The 16,335-nt window shown below is 38.3% G+C and overlaps 1 protein-coding gene across 5 annotated transcripts in view; it reads left to right on the forward strand.

The window, feature by feature from the left end:
* The window catches only part of PIP5K1B (phosphatidylinositol-4-phosphate 5-kinase type 1 beta), a 102,740-nt gene that overhangs the window by 67,901 nt on the left and 18,504 nt on the right, over positions 1-16,335 (forward strand). For all 5 annotated transcript variants that reach the window (XR_007630609.1, XR_007630611.1, XM_050329748.1 and 2 more), the window contains exons 8-11: positions 7,720-7,931; positions 9,913-9,996; positions 10,098-10,146; positions 10,680-10,764. Coding sequence is in view for 3 of the 5 variants with exons in the window: in XM_050329748.1 (XP_050185705.1) it covers positions 7,720-7,931; positions 9,913-9,996; positions 10,098-10,146; positions 10,680-10,764 (430 nt within the window). In the remaining 2 variants the exon portion in view is untranslated. The remainder of the gene's footprint in view (positions 1-7,719; positions 7,932-9,912; positions 9,997-10,097; positions 10,147-10,679; positions 10,765-16,335) is intronic.

Consider the following 16,335-nt stretch of genomic DNA (forward strand, 5'->3'; position numbering starts at 1 on the left):
GGCTTGCTTGATTGCCACACATATTCCACATTCATGAATAACCTGTGTGATGACCTCCATGGTCAGGTCCACTCCTTGATCACAAGCTCATCTGTATGTTGCATTTCTTCCTAAATGTCCTGATGTTTCATGGGCCCATCAGGCTTTAAATAGCTCACCCTTTGCTCCCAGTCCAAGTCTACCTGGGCTATTCCAGTCTTTACAGCCTTATCTACCTGTTCACTGTTCTGATGTTCTTCAGTGGCGTGACTTTTGGGTATGTGAGCGTCTACCTGATGCACCTTCGGAGCAGTAGCTGAAATACTGATGTGTTGTCACCACTGTTCTGGCTACCAATGCAAACACAGCACTGTAAGGGCTGCTGCAGGAAAATGAACTCCATCTCAGCCATACCCAGTACATACTGTTACTCCGAAGTGAGAAAGTTAGTTTAGGCACTGGAATATAGAATTTATTTAAGGAAGGAAATTTTTGATCTTCCCAGTACTTCAGGTCTAAGAAAATTCTCTTCTGTATTGATTAAATTTGGATTATATTTTCATTGTTTATATTTGCAATCAGAATCAGGAAGCAAGGGATTTTTTTTGCTGCTTCTTTAATATGAAAATCCCTGGCTGGTATCTCCTCTCCTCCTTAAGTTCCATTACTAATTTCAGAGGCCTGACAGAACTTGCCAGTGATGACAAAGGTGGTGGTAGATGCTATGATATGGTGGTACGTGCTATGATATGTGTCTGCTGTCACTGAATCACCTACCCCATCCAGCAATGGGCCCTCATTTTCCTTGGTCACCCTTTTCCCACTAGCAGTATCAGCTTTTCTTTGACATCCCTTGCCAGTCTCAACTCTCTCTGAGCTTTGACTTCTGTGGAAATAGCTGCCATCCCTACCTGCCAAGGCAATGTTTCTCTATTTTTCACTTGCTTAGTTAAACTGGCCTCCTGATGCATCTGCTCAGCTGACGCAAAATATCTCGACAGCTGCCATGGAGCTCCTCCCCAAGGAAATGGAGTACTGCAGTGGTGGACCACTGCTGGATATCAGTCCCTGCAGCACTGATGCAGAGATGCAAGACCTGCCCAGTTAGAGAATCGAGTTGAGTAGGTTGTGGTGATCTGTCATGGGCAAGTGCCTCCAGTGGCCACTCCAGATCACCTGCTTTGGGACAGGCACAGGTTCACAGCATTGTCCGGCTCCTGCATCCCTGGCTTGTTATGTTCACTCCTGAGGTGACAGGGTCTGAAGGCTCTGCTCGCAGACCATTTTGCAGTTTTTGCACCTTAACTGAACCAAGAAGTGTAACATTACAGTGTTCCCAAAGACATAGCATTCGTGAGTTTATCGTACATACAATGCACACAATTTAAAAAATTTGAACTAGCTTTCAAACTCCAAACTATTGCTGAGACTTACTGTAGCTATCCTATCCTTGCCTGCAGGCACTGTCATAGTTACCTGGGTAGGCCATATGCAGACACAGGGGACACATTATATGCAAATGGTACTAAAAATAAATAATTTCAATTTCATGAAAGCTTTCCTAAAAATCTTTGATTTGAAGTGCTGTTCACTTCGGAGTGCTTTAATCTGGAAAGCAAATGGTCCTATATTATTTTTTACCATTGTGTAATGGTAACTACTGAGAGTGTTGGAAGCTAGTTTTGGTATCTGTGATTTTTTTTTTTTTTTAGTAATCATGCTTCCGGCTACTCTGAGCATTGTATAAAACTGTGGTTTATTAAAGAATACAGCAGATTCTCCAATTTTCAAAAAAATAATCTGCTCTTGAAAGAGACCAAGAATTAAGAGTTATGGCATATAAGCAAGTACTAAATAAAAATAAAGTCACCAAAGACATTGAAGATGGTTTGAAGTGCATTTGGGGATTTCTTTTTTAAAGGAGCAAAAAATAAAACTCCACATCAAACTTAGCTACTCTTGTGTTTTGTTATAAACACCTAATCCTGAAAAAAATTTTTTGGTTCAGAGGAATAATTCTGTGGGACAAAGGATAAGCTATGGCATTTCAGTGATGCATTAGATACAAGTAACATTAGCATGAATCTGTATGAGAAAGGCTAAAAGTGAATTGATGATAGCATTCCATATTTCATAGCTGATACAGAATCAGACATCCATTCTTACTTGTTTGGTTTTTACTGGTGCTCTTACGCAGTTTAATAATACAAATTACCTCTGTTCTGGGTAGAAAGCATGTGGAAGACATCTATTCTCCTGTACAAGGAATTCACAGTCCAAACACACAAGTAACAGATTTTGTCTTTGGCTCATTCCATGTTAAAAATAGAGATGGAGTTTTATAGGAGTACATGTCAAAGAATACTGTAGGAAAGCTATACCAGCTCATCTCATCAGAATGCGGTTTGGTCGTTTGATTTTGAAAGCACTCTCTCTTTATATCTTCCCTGTAATCCCTTAACATACAGAAGAATTGGTAATTGCTTATTTGAAGAAAAAACAAAGAAGGTCCCTTTTAAAAGAGATATGTCATGGTTATACAGAGATATTATTCTACAAACTGTTTCTCATCTAGTTACCTCAGAAAGCATATTGATATAACTTTAGAAAAGAAACATATATTCCAGGTGATCACAGGTTTCTGCATTTGTAGGATGTTAGCTTGTGAAGGATACAGAGATGCAGCGTATTCTTGAATGTCAGCTAGTCATATGCAGGAATTTGGGATATTCTATTAATGCTACCCTCATTCTGTTTTTCCCATTCCATCTGTTGCTGAATGTAAGAGAAAAAAATAATTGAAAAGGGCTATAAGCACGGGGGCATGTAAATGCAGTCATCTCTATTAACTGGGCAGATGGAAAAAAGTGATTCCAAGTATTCTTCCTCATGCTCTTGATGCCCAAAAAGAAAACTGCTTAAAGGCAGAACTTTATGCCCATAAACAGCAAGGTATTTGTTTGCGACGTCAGGGTAGCTTCCAGCTCAGGCTGGACAAAAGCTCTGAAGTGGTTCAGTAAAAACAAGCAATTTATACAGTTTCTAACTGCGATTACAACATAATTACATACATATTCATGTTATTATAATATTCAGAGTGGGTGGAGTCTGGGCGGAGTTTGAGGCGTGGTCTCTATTCTGAGGAATATTACGGTGGTACATCTGGTCTTTTCTTCATCTTAGGGTCTCAAATCTACTCTTCTTCCTCAGGTGACCTTGGTCACCTTCTGTTCTTTCCATTGTTCTATGTTCTGATCGTCCAGGCTTGAAGAAAACCTTGGCTTCAGGCCTATTTCACCTATTCAAATGTCTACCTTAGCCTATTTGGCTATGATTTATTACCTCTGGGCTCTTTGTGCAATGTATCTGTGGGTTAGGTCTACAGAATTTGTACAGAACAAAATCTCCTTAGAGCAATACAGAAACGGGGGGGGGAGATAAGGGGTTCTTACAGTAAAAGTGTTTTCGATTAACTCTTCTAAAGCCTTGTCTTCCTTCACTCTTTGCTGTTAATGTCTGCTTTGTAAGATGTTTACCTGTATTATGCACTCAGATAACCTCTCTTTGTCAGTCCCTAGTACTTCTCTCTCCTCTTCACAACACTTTTTTGGGTGTACAAATATCTTTGAAGAAAATAAATTATGCAATTTAAGCAGAATATATTTATTTATCCTGAAATGTGGAATAAAACTCCCCAGCAAAATGGCAAAGCTATCATATTCTAAAAACTGAAGTTAAGATTTATTCCCCACTTATTTAAAAACATGGGGAGAAAATGCACCAGAGTATATAAGAACACTAGTGATTTTCATTTCTTACTTAAGAAAAACTTGTTTTCTTAATGAAGCATATTTAATAGCTGTCCCGTAAACTCAAAGCTGGTTCTTAGTTAACTTGGTGACCTTAGGGATCCTGGGACACCTGTCACATTTAAAACTATGTTAGGTAATGTTTTACACAAACAGACAAGAAAACTCACTGTAAAACTGGGGAATTTTGTTTTGCGGTAGTTAGTTAGATTTTTGTATCGATAGGAAGAGTATTTTTTGAGCTATCAGCCGAAATACTAATGACCTATGAGTAGGCACTAGTACTAATCCCCCTATGAGGGGATTATCCTGCTCTGCTCTGCTCTGTAGCGTCACCTTGAACACTGCGTGCATTTTTGGGCACCACAATATAAGCTGTTAGAGAGTGTCCAAAGGAGGGCAATGAAGATGGTGAAGGGCCTTGAGGGGAAGCTGTATGAGGAGTGGCTGAGGGCACTTGGTGTGTTCAGCTTGGAGAAGAGGAGACTGAGGGGAAACCTCACTGTGGTCTACAGCCTACTTCTGTGTGGTTACCAGTGACAGGACCCAAGGGAATGGCCTGAAGCTGTGTCAGGGGAGGTTTAGGTTGGATACTGGAAGAAGGCTCCTCAGTGAGAGGCTGGTTGGACACTGGAAAGGCTCCCCATGGAAGAGGTCACAGCACCAAGCCTGAAAGAGTTCAAGAGGCATTTGGATGATATTCTCAGGCACATGGGGGATGATGCTGTGCAGGGCCAGGAGTTGTACTTGATGATCCTTGTACGTCTCTTCCAACTCGACAAATTCTGTGATGCTGTAATTCTGTTGAAATGGGAAGTGATTAGACCTATGCTTTGGTAGGGAGGTGGCAATTAATTTTCTTGGAATAGATTTTTTCTAGACCAGGTCCATTGCTAAGCATTGGAATTTATGCACTTGTTTCCAAGAAATGCTTATTTTGTGAAACAATCTCTTACTTTGTGTTGATTTTATATAGGTCCTTATGTTGAAAGTAATTATTGATTTGTTGTAAAATCAGTCTTCCTTCTGTTATGTTAATTCCTATGTACTTTTTCCAGAATTTTTTTTTCTTTACCCTTTTATGAAAATGTCCTGCTGACTTTTTTGCATGTTGTTTTGTATGGGTAGCAACATGAATGCAGATTTCTGCATAGTGTGTGGCTTGGAGTGGCTGCATGTAAAATAAAAACGACATTTCATAGCAGAAATACTTGTTTTGCTGTTAGTCACTGGCTGAGATAGTGGAGTGTAACCATGTCTAAGATGATTCACAAAGTGCTTTAACATCTGATTGGCTCTAAGAAAAGAAAATCTGATTCATGGAGTTATTTTTTCATGTTCTGAAATGGCATACTTTGTGATGCTGTTTTACTGTGTTTTTTGTGTAGTATGAAAGCAAAATAGTGCATAAGGCTTAAATCTGTGAGTGACGCTTGCCATCTGGAAGTTGTCAGAGCAGCTGAAGTCAGCCTTGCCAGCAGCACTTGGTGACCAAGTGACAACATTGTGTTGACAGAATCTGTGTAGCTAGTTAAATAACACCTATATAAATACAAATAAGGTGACCAATTAAATGTCAAGTTAATGAAATGAAGGGTTATTTGTCATTATCAAATGCAACACTTTCTTTTTAGTACACAGCATGATTAAGACTGTTGCTGAAACCTCACAGTGTCATTTTGCTAGCAAGGTACATTTTAGAGCACAGATTCAAATTCTCTCACTTTAACTATACAAGTAGTGTATTTCTGGCAGTTAATGTCAGTTTCTAGTGACTTCACACAGATGGCATCAGGTGTTTTACAAATCTTTCTCCTTTTGCTATGAACACTTTTGCTGTGTAATACTGTGATTTATCTGAGTGTTTTTTTCATTAGATTAGGTTATCATTTTGATGCCTTTGTAGCAAAACTTGCTGCATCTTAAAAGCAGTTCTATCTAAAATTGTCAAAGGTATCTCCAAGTAAACCTCGGCATGGGAAAAGGCTTGTGCTTTTTTTATATTCTCATGGAATGCTGCATGCCCAGAAATATCTTGATGTGCTGCATTTTGTAACTTGTCCTTGGCAAACCAGATTGTTTTTTAAAACTGTGTGTGCAAAACATTACTTACACATTTAAAAAATTTGACAATTTGGTATTTTAAATATTCATGAAGATACATATGTGAGAACCCTTTGGATATATTCAGCTGGAAATCCCACTGATTAAGGAAAATATCTATCTCAATACAGGCTGAGGCTTTGACGCAAAGTAATTTTTTGTTGACTACAGATTCTTCCTTGTTATTCTGGTCATTATTTCTTCCAGAATTTTCATCAGAAACAAATGGGGAGTGAAACATGCTTTGATGTGGTCAAAAAGGTGCATTTACATAAGGAGTGGTTGGTTTGGTTATCAAATTTCTAACGGGAAGTAATCAGAACTGAACATCAAACTTGTAGGCAGACAAAGGGCCAGATAATGTTATAATATCCTAAGGAGACTTTGTGAACAGGACAGTCCTGCCTCTGAATACGGCCATGAACAGGGGGCAAGGGCTACAGTTCATATGGTACATGCTATTTGTAAGAATCTGTACTGCAGTTAATCCATTGGATGTGCAGATGTTTCAATCTCATCATGAATTGGAGTAACAAAATAGCTACTTGGTTTTATGATGGTTTTTAGTAATCCTATGACAAATTCATAAATTGTCAAAGAATAGTCCGTTGTATTGTACTAGTATTATAGGTTTAAGTGGCAGTGGTGAACTGATGAAGTCAGAAAGATTAATTTTATCACATAAGAGGTCCCTGTGAAAGACGGAGCAGCACATCACACCACAGCCTTAAATGAAGTTACATCCAGTCCTAGACATAGGTTATCTAATTACTGGAGTAAAATCATAATGTTGCTAATGTGGTCTAATTCAAAAGGCAGTAAGCAATAGGTTGAAGACAGAGATGTCAGCAGTAGTTTATAACTCTAAAATAAAAATGGCAGTAGTTTTTCCAAGTCTGACTACGTGCTGTAGTCTGGCTTTGCATAGAGAGGTGAGTGGCACAGCATTATCCCTCCTAGTTTTCACTGGTTTTTCTCCCTCCACTTAGCACTGCTGTTTTGTAAGGCGTTTAACACAGTTGCTGTCTGCAAACAGTTTGGTTATATTACTAGATGTGATCACAGCTCGTTTTAGCTCATGTCTGGGTATTGACTTGACCTGTATTTTGCCTTTCAGTGGCAGGACCCCAGACTTCATAATAGTGTATCTGACTTGAAACTCATGACAGTACAGGTTGTGAGAGAAGAAAGGGGACTTGCCTACTGATAGAGGAAATACGGTTTGTAGAGCTAGAAGAGAAGACTGGTAGTCATACTTCTGAAGTAAAATTTGTCTTTGAGTTTAGATAGGCTATATTTAGCCTAATGGAGAGGTGCATGATTTTTTACTCATATCCCATCAGCTGTTAATGAGAGATGGTACCAAATGCTTTTCTGACACTTGAAAGTTTTCAAAGAACACATACTCTGTTTTAAACAGGAGGTGGAGAAGAGATAGAGAGTAATATAGGCAAAATGCTCAGTAAGGTCTGGAACATGCATTAGAGATGACTTTAAAAAGTCTTTAGTTCATAAGTATATGATGAAACTATTAAATGATTATTTGCTATCAACAAAAAGGAACTGCCTTGAATTATTTTCCTTGCCTACAAAATAATATCAGCTAGGCATCCTTCTTTTGCACTTGTAACAAGAACATTGAGCTAAATAGATAACTAGCACTATGACTTGTGTGGGATAATAAAGGATTTTTGTTTAACTATAATTTCATACATTTTCCTAACAAGAGAAGCTTATGCCTTGAAGGTATGATTTTGCTTAAGTTTGCAAAATGCTGCTGTGTAACTCTTCTGTTTTTTCAGTATAGCCTTTTCTTCTTTCTTGGTAGGTTCTAGAAAGTTTTAAGATCATGGATTACAGTCTGCTACTGGGAATCCACATACTGAACAGTGGCGTGAAGGAAAAGGAGGGAGAGGGTTCCCAAAGTGCAGCAGACACAAAACGTCACGGAGGGCAAAAAGTTCTCTATTCCACAGCTATGGAGTCTATACAGGGCCCTGGGAAGTCGGGAGATTCTGTCACCACAGAGACAACAAACACGTAAGTGCCATAACTTTCTCTTAAGGTTACTGTAAAAACTATTAACAGGCAAAACATTCATGAGTACGCCGCATTTCAGAAATTGAAAGACTGAGCTTTTTTTTTGGTTTTTTTGTTTGTTTTCCAAAAGCTGCATCATCAAGATTTGCCACAGAGCATGAAATTAAAATGTTGATTAGTAGATTGATCATCTCTACATACATGATAGCAAATTTGGTTAGTTCAGAGTGACTTATGTATGCACAAATGCATACTTTTGTAAAAGAGATGTTATAAGACAGCTATTACAAGAGTCCCTGTTATAATCTAATTTTAATTGGAAGCAATGTGGTGAGACATAAGCAAAAATTATTTGTTCACATTGAATATGGATATTCCTACGGTGGTCATTTTCATCTTGAAGTAGTAGGCTTAATACGTAGAATGGTATCTTCAGCCAGTGAAGTGCAGACATATATGATCTCTCCCAAGGTTAAGAACTGCTGCTTTCCTCTTTTTTTTCTGTCTAGTAAAAACTGCTATAGAAATTTGATTATATAGACAATAGTTATTCTATTTCCTTCATAATATATTAAGTGCTAGTGAGAGCATTATCTTCACCATTCAGCATTGTATATAATCAGTCCTTCATCATAATGAGAATTTAATTTTGAAGTAAGGATCTACTTTTCTTTTGTGTAGGTAAATACAACTAATGATATAGGAACATGTGCTTAAACCCGCTGCAAACAAATGGAAGAATTATGACATTTAGCATTCATAGAGAGTTTCCAGATGTTCAGAGCTCTAGAATATAAATTAGACAGCACTTTATTTCATTCAGTTTCTACAGCTCACTCACGTTCACACAGAAGATGGTCAATGCTATGGTACATTGTATGGTGGTAGAGGTGTTGCGTTGGCAGTTTTGAAGGATGTTGGCAAAGTTGATTATATAGGTCATTCTAGAAAGTGTTCATACCTGGAAACCCACCCCATGCTCCACATCACTTGAGCTAATATAGATCATATATAATATATACCCAGATATTGAGAAGTGCAGTGAAAGCCTAGTGCAGCAGTAGAGTCCTTCCTTGGCTCCTTGTACTATCTCCTCTCTCATATTGACATAATTGCTAGTGGGACAAACCTCACTTAAGTGAACGAAACTAAGCCTAGATCTTATAGAAAAGACCCCTAGGTCAGTCTTCTACTGTGGTTCGTTGTAAGGCTATATAAGAATGAGGATGAGAATGGATACCCAGCAGCAATAAATCCTGCTAGCACTGTGTTTAATTTCTAGTCATAATTTTTAGGAAAACCTGACAGAATATCATTTAGTTAACCATTTAACACTTCTGAATGTCTGATCAGTTGATTGAGCTGGAGTTCATGGTAATGGGATTTTACAGTAATTTAAACTTCACTGGTTTTTACAAGGTTTCCTTTATGCCTAGAATAATAAAAAATGTGTTTTCCTCTCCCCTACTCCCCACCAACAACAACCCCCTACTCCAAAAAAAAAGAGAAGGTTGAGTAGTTGGTAACCAGGCCTCTCTTGTTGCTTTAGTGCCAGAATGGGGAAAATACTCTCAACTATGTCTTTGATAGCTGCTTCAGGATTTTGTTTCTCAAACTGTTCAAAATTATTCAGAGGTACTGCATGAGCTGCATCCTCAGTCACTTTTACTTCTGGTTTTGCAGTGGGTCATGAATGTGAACAGAAGCTGACAAACTGAAAATTGGATTTCTGGTTCTAAAACAATGGAACCTTCTTTCTAGGTAGTGGAGTAGGAAGAGAGAGTCTTAGGATGAACGTCTTGTCATGGCTGGCTAAATACCCTGGACTAACAGGAGGCTCATGTAGTTAGGATACTTAGCTTGATACTGTTGCTTTTTCTGTCACTGATCTGTCTGTAAAGAACTTTTGGAAAAGCAAATTAATTCATAATTTACATAATTAATATATAATCTAACTAAAGTTTTTTTCTATTTCTCTTAGAATGGGAGGTATTCCTGCAAAAAACCATAAAGGAGAAAAGCTGCTTCTATTTATGGGTATTATTGATATCCTCCAGTCTTATAGGTAAGTTGAATTTCAAGTTTTCATTGAATAAGCTATTCTGAAATGACTTATAGATGTGAAAATTTTATAAAGCAGTTCTGATTTTGTTTTTACTTGCTTAGGTTAATGAAGAAGCTGGAACATTCTTGGAAAGCTCTTGTTTATGATGGGGTAACTAGATTTCATTGCTTTTTTAAACTGCTAATATTTTAGCTAATGGAACTTTGACTTATATTAACCAGGAAAAAGCTAGCTCTGGTACATTTGTATTCTAACATCCCCATGTGGTTTGGGCTGTTGCTGAAATCTTTCCAATACATGTTCTGATTTTATTTGTTGAGCTTTCAAAAAACAACTAATATGATTAGCTTGTCATTATAACTTACACAAGACCAGCCACTTAGCAGGACATTGATGGATCTGTAACTGAAAAATACACATCGTGTGAAAAAACACATTTCAAATACTTGGAAGATTTTGCAGGACATAGCTGTATAATTCATAACTTCTGATTTCATAAATTAAATGCCTAAAAAAAAGTCCTTGAAGAATCAGCCTTTAAAAGGGAAGAACTGTTATGATTCACTAGTTTTGAGTATGCCTGAAGTGTATAATACAGTTCACCTGAGATGTCCAGCTTTCTTGACACTTTGCTTGTGATTTACTTATGGAAAATGTGACTGAGACCTTTTTCAATCTCATAGGACACTGTTTCAGTTCACCGACCAGGTTTTTATGCAGACAGATTTTTAAAGTTTATGAGCACAAGAGTTTTCAAGAAAGTCCAAGGTAAGAAAGTTTTTACTTTTTAAAATATTTTTACTCCTTAAAATATTTTTATTATTATTACTATATAAAACTCCTGCCTTGGCAATGAAACAAACCTTTCTTCAACATCATGTAGCATTTTCGTAGCTCCAGTGAAGAAACGAAATTTCTGTCAATTTAGATTATACTCTAATAGTAAAATTACAGAGGATCATTTGTTATGTATTTTTTGTCACATCTGGGGCATCTGAAGGTATAAGAGGTTTGTATATATTAGCACTGATATAAAGATAAATAAGTTTTATGATCTAATGATATGTCCAATCCTGTATCTGGTATTTGTAGGAATACCCACATTGATTTTAATTTATTTAACTTGCAGAAGTACAGATTTTTTACATGCCCTGCCAGCATGTTTGAAAAATTAAATTTTCTTCCCTTTTATGTGCATTTTTTGTGTTTTATGAAGGAAGAACTATCCAAAGTTGAAATTAATAAAATCTCTTGTCTTCACCACTATCAACCATTTCTAGTTTTCCCCTCCATTTCTCCTTCCTTCATCTTTTAATTGATTCCCAAGAATAAGATACATATGACTGTTACCTACTTACAGGGTAGTGTAGGCTGGATGCCAGGTGACCACCAAGCCACTCTACCACTCCCCCTCCTCAAATGGGCAGGGGGGAAAAAATATAACAAAAGGCTTGTGGGTCCAAATAGGGACAGGGGGAAATCGCTTACCAGTTACTGTCACAGGCAAAACTAACTCAACTCAGGGAAATTAATTTATTACTACTCAACTCTGAGTAGAGTAATAAGAAGAAAACCCCAATCTTAAAAACAACTCCCCCTTCCTCACTTCTTCCCAGGTTGAATTTGACTCCAGAATTCTCTTCCTCTCCCCCCTAAGTGGCACAAGCTTTGTCAGTGTTAGTCCTGCAATGACTGAAGTTCTTCACCCACTGCTCTAATGTGGGTCCCACATGGGTTCACAAGTCCTGCCAGCAAACCTTCTCCAGTATGGGCTCCTTTCTCCTCAGGACCACAGGTCCTGCCGGGAGCCTGCTTCAGCATGGGCTTCTGTCCATGGGGTCATAGCATCCTTCAGGCATCCACCTGCTCCAGTATGGGCTGCAGGGGGATCTTTGCTCCACAATGGACCTCCATGGGTTGCAGGGGGACAGCTGACTCACCATGGTCTGCACCATGGGCTGCAGGGGAATCTCTGCTCCAGTGCCTGAAACACTTCCTTCCCCTTTTTCTGCACTGACCTAGGTGTCTGCAGAGTTGTTGCTCTCACGTATTCTCACTTCTCTCCTCCAGCTGTACACATACATCCCCTGCACCTTAAATACACTATCCCAGAGATGCTACTACTCCCACTGATGGGCTCAGCTTTGGCCACTGGCAGGTCCCTCTTGGAGCCAGCTGGCATTTGCTGTATCAGATATGGGGAAACCTTCTGGTAGCTTCTCACAGAAGCCAGTCCCCTGCTTCACCTACAAAACCTTGCCATTCAAAACCAGTACACAGGGGAGAAGGAAAAAAAAAGCAAAGAGAAACCCACCATTGTTACGAGGGACATTTCTACCAAGAGTTGTCCCAAAGCTTAAGTCTAAGTCTTGCAGCAGTAAATTAACTATTGATTGTCACTTCTCTCAAACAAGATTAATTGATTTCTATAACTTAAAGTAGACCCTGAAACCATAGATCCTCTTTAGGCATTGGGAATGGAGGGAAAACTAATCCTATGCAGGTGAGTTCTTGTATGTTGTGTTTTAAACCCAATGGGCAGCTGAGCCCCAAATAGGCAATCACTCATCCTAGCTGGAGGGAAAGAGAATTGGAATGTTAAAAAGTGAGAATACTGAGATAAAGATAGTATAATAGGGAAAACAAAAGCTGTATGTGAAAACAAATTAAATTCAGGAATTCATCCACTCTCGTGGTCAGGCAGGTGTTCAGCCATCTCTGGGAAAGCCAGGCTTCATCACATGTAACAGTGAGTTAGGAAGACAAATGCCTTAATCACAAATGTTTACCCCTTTCTCCTGTTTATCCCATCTTACATTGCTCAGCCTGATGCCATATGGTCTGAGATATTCCTGTGGTCAGCTGTCATGGCTGTGTCCCCTTGCAACTTCTTGTGCGCATCCATTTCTTCGCTGGCAAGGCAGTGTGAGGTACTAGCACTGCTCAGCAATAATTAAAACCTTCATGTGCTACTAATACTGGTTTTTCACAGGTCCAAGACACAGCACCACAGAGCCACTGTGAAGGAAATTAACTCTGTCCCAGCCAAAACCAGTGCACTGCAACTTTTTAAGAGTCCAAACACTGCCTACCATGTAGGCATATGAAGTTAGAGTTTGGGAAAAATATTGGAGAAATAGCTATCACATATTGTTTCTTGATTCCAAACTAAAACAAACAAATTAATGTTGTCTTATCCCCATGGAGTGAGCAGTAGGGATATTTTATCGTAATCTAGGTACAACTACAAAGCAAACCAACAGAATTTTCAAGCACTCAGGAACAGATTTATTTTCGAACTTGCTGCATTTAGCCTGACTTTGATAATTAACAGGGGAAAATTACCTATTTTCAAATTACCTAAATTCAAGAATACACATCTTGAACATAAGATCACATGTTCATATCTATCTTGAATTGTAGTACCTCTGGGTGTGATAAGTGTATTCTTACTGCAAAAATAAAAATTTAAAAAATCAAAGTTCAGAGACTCACCTTGATACAGACTTCTTCCATCAAAAGTTCAGATCAGGTTTTCTTTTCACTTAAATTTTTACCCCTGGAAGTCAGTATTTTTCAGGCTGTACTGGCCTTTGTTGCTCTGCATGTTGCCTAAAGATAATAAAATTTTTCTAAAGATCAGTTGAATTTGTGAAACTCTCACTCTGTCTATGAAAAACAATGTTAGAGACATGGCAGAATACAATAGCATACATGATTTTATCTAAAAGCACAAGAAAGAAGAGAGAAAACTATAGTGCAGCAAGAAAGCAGAAGTGTATGTGATAAATATTTTGTGAAATACTAAATAAGAAAAAGAACAGACAGATGAAAGAAGAGAGCTGAGAGTAGCTGTACTAAAAAAAATTAAGATATTTTAAGTAAAGTGAAGGAATCTTTAGAAGAAAAAGAGAGAATCTGAATTAACCCTAAACAGTGATTCCCTATATGCATGATATGTTATAACTGCTTTTTAGGAAAATAAGTCTTTTGAGGAGTCTTATAAATATTAATGAATTGATGGATAATTTCTCTGTGAGTTGATAGTGCTACTGAAAAGAATTTCAGTCTGAAGCATTTCAAGTGCAGAGAAGGATGGTGATGAGGGACGAAAGAGGCCCTGAAAAGCTTGAGAAGTGTACCCATGGAAACCTCATGAGGTTCAGCAAAGCCAGCTGCAAGGTGCTGCACTGGATCAGGGCAACCTTCTTTATCAATACAGCCTGGGGGATGAACAGATTGAGAGCAGCCCTGCTGAGAAGGACTTGAAGGTGCTGGTGGATGAGAGGCTGGACATGACCTGGCAGTGTGCACCTGCAACCCAGAAAGCCACTTGTATGCTGGGCTGCACCAAAAGCAGTGTGGCCGGCAGGTTGAGGAAGGTGTTTCTGCCCCTCTGCTCTGCTCTGGTGAGACCCACCTGGGGTGCTGCATCCAGCTCTGGGGTTCCCAAGAACAGGAAGGACATGGACCTGTTTGGGTGAGTCCAGAGGAGGCCACCAAGATGATTAGAAGGGTGGAGCACTTCTCCTGTAAAATCAAGCTAGGCATTGTTCAGTCCAGAGAAGAGAAAGCTCAGGGGGACCTTGTAGCAGCATTCCAGTACCTAAAGGAGACTTACAAGAAGCCTGAAGAGGGACTTTTTACGAGACCATGTAGTGGCAGGGCAAGAGAGGATGGCATTAAGCTGAAGGAGGGTAGATTTAGATTAGATATTTGGAAGAAGTTCTTTACAGTGAGGGTGGTGAGGCACTGGAATAGGTTGCCCAAAGAAACTGGAGATGGTCTATCCCTGGAATTGTTCATGGTCAAGCTGGATGAGGCTCTGAGCAATGTGGTCTAATGGAAAGTGTCCCTGCCTGTGTCAATGGGGTTGGAACTAGATGATCTTTAAGATCCCTTCCAACATAAGCCATTCTATGACAACTGTGGAGATGAACTCAGGATGTTTTCAGTAGGGAAGGCTTTAGAGAAGATGTAACAAATATACTGGCAAGGCAAAAATGAGATTTGATGTGATCCAGGCTGTTCTTTGGGGAAAAGCTGTTCTGATTATGTGAGCACTGAGGTTTACCTTACAGTAAGACATACAGATCATATGTTTTAAATACCGTGCATACATACTAACTTACTGCTTAACTACCAGATTATTTTTAAACCTGTAGAAGTGGTGCTGAAATTACACCTTCTTTTGTCTTTCTTTCTAATAAGGGCTGTTCCTACCTACCCTCTAGCAAAGAGTGTTTTCAGCCTTTTAAGTTTTTTTATGAAGCAGAGTACTTGACAAATAAATATAAACTGATGGGCTAGAACTATCTAGTTTATAGAGGAACTTGTATTTTAAAATGAATCCTGGTAAGCAGATCCATAATCCTGCTCATGGAACTGTATTTTCTTTAGAATTGAATGTCAAAATATGGAATGGACACTTGGCTTAAATACTACAAGAGGAATATTGAGCATATGATATTGTATTAAACTGATAGAAGGTGTTTTTCAAATAGTTTGACCAGTATTATACTGGTCCCTTAAGTTTTTCATTAGTTATCTAGCATGAGAAACAAGTCTATGTGGATAGAGGGAGAACAAAACACAAATGAATGCTAGAACTAAATGAGATTTAAGGGAAAAAGAATGACTACAAGAATGACTATCATAAATTAAGGATTAAAGGTTTAAATGTTAAATCCTTCAGAAAAGACTTATTAATATGAAAATAAAAGAATCTGACGTGATATAAAAAATATGGAACAAAATTCAGCTGAAATGAGGACAGAGCCTCCTGAGACTCGGTCCTCTTTAAATAAGAGAATAATTTTGCCAGAGAATTGGTAGGAGCTGTGTTGTCTGAGACAATGCTCAAAGCAATTCCTCTGCATTGATAAAGAGTAAGAAGTATCTACTCCTTACTACTTGGTACTTCTGTCTGTTTGACAAAATAAATGCTGTATATGTTTCCTCAACATTTGAGTCTTTTTTTTTCCTAGTTCTGTCTAATTCTGACTGCTAGATTTTTTTCAGCACAAGACACAATCTGTTCTGTATTTGAAAGCTAAATGTACAATTAGAGGATATCATGCCTAATTTTCTCTCTTAATTTATCTGTCTCATTTTTCAGGCTATTAACCTGTCTTAATATCCCACTCTTATTGATCTGCTCTGCATACAGGGCTATTAATCTACCCTTGTATATATTAATGGTTCAAATGCATGATCATTCTTTTATAAAATAAAGATTTGGGAGTGTTCCTGCCTTCAGGAACATTATTTCTAAAGTTTGAGTCTGACATTTCAGTTTAAACACTTAAACCCTATTCTGAATCTGTGTTTTTTCCTCTA

This window comes from Myiozetetes cayanensis, unplaced genomic scaffold, assembly GCF_022539395.1.
Source record: "Myiozetetes cayanensis isolate MyiCay16 unplaced genomic scaffold, myiCay2020 scf4, whole genome shotgun sequence".
NCBI classification, from domain to species: Eukaryota; Metazoa; Chordata; class Aves; order Passeriformes; family Tyrannidae; genus Myiozetetes; species Myiozetetes cayanensis.